Source organism: Poecilia reticulata, linkage group LG3 (assembly GCF_000633615.1).
Source record: "Poecilia reticulata strain Guanapo linkage group LG3, Guppy_female_1.0+MT, whole genome shotgun sequence".
Lineage (NCBI taxonomy): Eukaryota > Metazoa > Chordata > Actinopteri > Cyprinodontiformes > Poeciliidae > Poecilia > Poecilia reticulata.
The window spans coordinates 32,485,706-32,490,606 of NC_024333.1; the positions used below are offsets into that span (position 1 = coordinate 32,485,706).

Sequence of the window (4,901 nt, forward strand, 5' to 3'; positions counted from 1 at the left end):
TTTAAGGTCTACTGATTAATGTTCTGCAATTTGTATAACATGTGTTTTATGTTATGCTGAGCCTTTGGGATGTGACTGATTTCAGCATTCTAATTGTCTCTATACGTCCAGAAATGATCCAGTGGATTACGTGAAAACGCAGCAGAATCCAACAGGATGAGGAACCTGAACCACCAGGAACTAGCCTGGTTCACTGCTGCCATTTACCAGAAGAAGAAGAAGAAGAAGAAGAAGAAGAAGAAGAGTTTTCCTGTCCCGGTGGATTTGTTTGTTTGTTTCTGGATTTACAGAAATGTTCACATGTTTTAGACGTTTCACACACACCTGGATTGAGTCTGTGGGTGATTAACTAATCACCGTCATGTAATCATTTGAATCAGCTGCTCTGGAGTAGAAACACATCTAGAACATGCGGAGCAGGCGGCCTGAGGACTGGAACTAAAGGCTRCGTTCACACTGCAGCCTGAAGTGACTCAATTCAGATTTTCTTGCCGGGTCGTTCACACTGCCAGTAAATGCGACCTGTATGTGTTCTGCAGTGTAAACGGGCAAACCACCTGAAAGTGTCCCGCATGCGCAGTAGAGGGCGCCATAGCGTCAGCATTCTCTGTGTTCTGCCAACCGCCATGAAAAGAAGAAGAAGAGCTCAGTGTTTGCGGAAGTAAACATGGAGGCTAACGGTGGAGCTTAGCTTATATATTTGAAGTTGTTGTCCAACCGGAGCAGCAAATTAACAACTTAATCCTCATATAATCCGTCATGGTTGTTGTTTTTCTTCCCACTTGCTCGTATCAGGAGCAGAATAGTGAGATTTGTTGAGAATCAGTGACTCAGAATAATGYGRCCTGGAYGTTATGGTCGCATTTGAATCGGATACGTATCGGATATGGATCACATTCTAAAAGAATCCGACCTGAGCTGTTCACACCGCCATGAAAAGATCAGATACAGGTCGCATTACGTTTAAAAAATCGGAACTGGGTCACTTCAGGCTGCAGTGTGAAAGCAGCTGAACAAATCTGAGAGCTCAGGAATTTTAATCCGTTGTAACTTCCTGCATCTGAGTATTTTTCCCAATAAGTCATGATAAAGCGGAAAAATGAAGAAGTGACTCTGCGTTGCAGGCGGAATAAAGATGCCAATAAGCAGGTCTGTAATAAACACACAGTTTTCTGCTAAACACAAAGTTTCAGTTGCAGCAGCAACATTTCACCATAAACGTCGTAAAAACGTCGGACAGGAAACAGTCACTTCGAATGTTCGGTGAGAAACTCTAAAAATTCATCCTGCTGCTGGGAATGAGGTCAGACTGGAAACCGTTTGTTGAAGTTTCTCACCGCCTGCATGAAGAGATTAGGAGGAAATCTGCATAAACAAGCAAGAACTCCCAGAAAAAGCAGAAAAAGCTGAAACCAAACACCATAAAATATGTTTACTGCAGCTGTAAATCTTTGTTCCCTCCTGACTTTTTGTGTTGAAGAAGCAGTTTCAGATCTGAGCAGTTTTTCCATCTTTTCCAAGTAAACGACACTTTTAAGGAAATAAAACGTTTCAGATAAAACACAGATTTTAATAATTAAATCCGATTTTGAGTCGGAAAAACCTGAAGCAGGACAGATTTATGCTGACGGTGTTTTGAGTCAATAATGGTTCAATATTGACAAAAATCAGTATCTATATTGACAGTTTGGCAGAAAACATTTCATTTTCTATTTTTGTATAGAAAAAATAGAATATGCATTTCTTTCTAACTAAACAGTTAGCTTCATGCTCAATATTCAGTTTAAAAACTAAACGTTTAGTTATATTTGTAAACTTTTTTATAAGTTTTTATTATTTTTTGGATGCCACTTAAATTGACACGTTCATGGTTTAAGGGATTAGTTTTGCAGAAAKAATTTAAGGGACATCCAATCAAACAGCTACAAATCAAACGGTTCAATTTGATTAAACAAATGTTGTGTTAAAAAAAATACTGGCAGAAAATTACCAGAACAAAACATTGATTTTCACCATAATTTAACTGTTTATCATGTTAAATTTATTCACTTTTCTGCTAATACAAAACTGAAACTTTCTGTATCCCTACAGAAAGTTCAAAGACATTCAAAAATATTAATATGAAGAAGAAAATGTAGGAAAAACACAATTTAAAAGTCTTAAAGGAAAGTTTATTCACATTTCTATGGCATATTTACTAATTTAAAAAAAATATTTTTTACAGTGTGTGTTGAAACTCATGTCAGAACCCAGTTTTAATTTTTTCTTCTGGTGTAAAACCAAAGTTAAGCCGAGTTGAGTTAAAAACTCATCAGTTTTTCCTGTCACGTTCATTTTCTCGGCTGATCTGAGAGGCTCTGGCGCCTCCTGCTGGTCGGAAGCCAAAACCGCAGCTTTTCTTCAACCTGTGAAACAGAAAAATTTCCCAGCAGCCTCGGGGCGAGTGTTGCATGTTCATAATGAATGAGCTTCATGTGGCTGTATGAGCTTGTTGTTCCCACACAGATGGGGACAGAGCTGCCTTGTCCACATGTGAAGCCGGGAGCGTCCCACTTATTACTGCCAGGTACCAGACCGGGAGGAAAACCGCTCCGGGTTCATGTCAGAACCAGAAGAAGGAAGACGGGCCGGATCAACAGGAAGTGGTTTTGTTTTTGTTCAGATGCTTCATTTTGTTTGCAAAATGCATCTGAATTTCATGCTGAAGCTGCTTGAAGGTGAATTTTCTGCTCTGTGAAGGACGGAAATGATTTTCCTGGTTGCAAAATGAGCCCAAAGTATGATAGTTCCACCGCCGTGCTTTACAGTTGGACTAGTTTAATTTAGTTGCCCTTTAAACCACAAAACATAAAGAAGAACATAAGGAAATATTTAGTTATTTAGTTTGCCTAAACATATAATTTGAAGCTAAATATTGAGGTAGAAACCGAAACATTTAGCTTCAAATTAAATACCTAGCTCACAACTAAGTATTTAGTTTCTAAAATAGATATTTAGCTCCAATCTAAATATTTAGTTAGCAAGCTAAAACCTGCTAAATACTTAGCTCCAAGTTACAAAGTTTAACTTAGTATGTAAACAAATGGTTAATGAACTAAATACTTATTTGGAATCTCAATATTTACTTAGCAAGAAAACTAAATATTTAGCTTCAAAGTAAATACTTAGTAAGTAAACATTCAGTTTTTAAACTGAATATTAAGCTTGAAGCTAAATGTTTAGTTAGCAAGAAAGTTAAACATTTAGCTTCAAAGTAAATATCTAACTTGCTAAGTAAATATTCAGTTTTTAAGCTGAATAAATAACTTGAAGCTAAATATTTAACTTGAGGGTATATATTTAGCATTTAGCTTCACACTAAATATTTAACTCCAAAGTAAATATTTAGATTAATAACTAAGCATGTAATATTTATTTAGTATTTATTAATATTCTGTTTAAAAGCTAAATGCTTTGGTTGAAGCTAAACTTTTAGAATCAGCCAAAAATGTTGAGCTTTCCAGATAAATGTTTAGCTTGAGACAAAACATTTAGTTATAAAGCTACATAGCTAGCACAAGTAAATATTTAAGTTCCAAGCTAAATATTTAGCTTGCTAATTCAATATTTAGTTGGGAATAAATTAATGAATGATGTGGTGAGAATATGTGTCTCTAAGAAGAAGCAAAGTGTAATAAAATCAACGTGAGGAAGGGAAACAACACAACTGAGGGAAAGGGGGAGGAGCTGCGTCTCGAAGGCGGAGCTTAGTTCAACCAGGTGTTTTGCACAGYTGAATGGTTGCCATGGCGACTAAAGGATTCCTCAAACATGCATGAAAGAATCACGGCGACACTCCAGGTGTGTTTTTGATGAGAGAATCACAGGATTTCACGTGACGCTGTCCCTTTAACTAAGGCTTTCTCCAACTGGACTGCTGTGATGTTGGGATCTTTAAACTAACAGGAAACTTGGCCAAATTGTCACCACGGTTTCAAAATAAAATGTCTGTGAAAGCAGACGGTACCTCAGCGCGTCAGGAACGCGTCCAGCTGGTGACATTCCTCTGCAGGCTGAAGGAGATGCAGCTATTCCAGTGGGAGGCTGGGAGCCTGCTGCTGGCAGAGAGCGGCCCTGAGATGAAGTCACAAACATCGCGACTGTAGTCGACTCCCACTCCCCCCCCCACCCGGCAGCACAGACGGGCCATTATGTGGCCCGGTACCAGCTGGTACCACGGCCGCCTCGTCSTCCTCTGGGCTTCATTCGCCGCTGCCTCTGGAACATGGAACTGAAATCCAAGAAGCAACCTGCGGACGTTCTGCTCGGATGCATCGTCGCCTTCTGCTTCTCCACGCCGTGCTGGGCTCAGAGACGTGAGTGCCGACGACCTCTGACCTTTAAAACTGCTCTGCAGAGCAAGTCTTCTAAAAACCAAAACCTTCTCGGATGAAGCGAAAACACCAAATTTACTTTGCTGTGTTTTGTCTGAGTTCAGCTAAATTCACTTTTTTTTAAATTTTTTTTTTTTAATTGTTGGAGCTGGATTCTCTTTTTTTAGTGTATATGGTTCACTGCAAAAACACAAAACTTTACCAAGTATTTTCTGCCTGTATCTGATTTTACCGTAAATACGACAAAAGTGAGTCTTCAGGAAAATAWATGAGCTGGTTTTAATTAAAACAATTCAGCTCAGTTCAAAAACACTTTATTGATCCCAATAATTCAATTAACACGGATTTTAAAAAACAGACTAGTTATTATTTAACCTGGTGTAAATCTAGCAGTGGAATTAGTACATTTTTAAAATCAGTAGTAAGGAAAAAWTCACTTAAAACAGTTATAAGTTAGTTTTGTCTTATTTCTAGTGCAGTAAGATATTTGCACTAAATTATATTATTTTATTTATAAAAGTTTTTCCA

General features: G+C 38.0%; 1 protein-coding gene across 1 annotated transcript in view; it reads left to right on the forward strand.

Moving 5' to 3' along the window:
* The first annotated feature begins 4,130 nt into the window (after positions 1 to 4,130).
* cdhr5a (cadherin-related family member 5a) overlaps positions 4,131 to 4,901 on the forward strand; it is a 9,175-nt gene continuing 8,404 nt past the window's right edge. Inside the window, exon 1 of the mRNA XM_017303884.1 lies at positions 4,131 to 4,412. Within this exon, the coding sequence (XP_017159373.1) occupies positions 4,265 to 4,412 (148 nt within the window). The 5' untranslated portion in view covers positions 4,131 to 4,264. The remainder of the gene's footprint in view (positions 4,413 to 4,901) is intronic.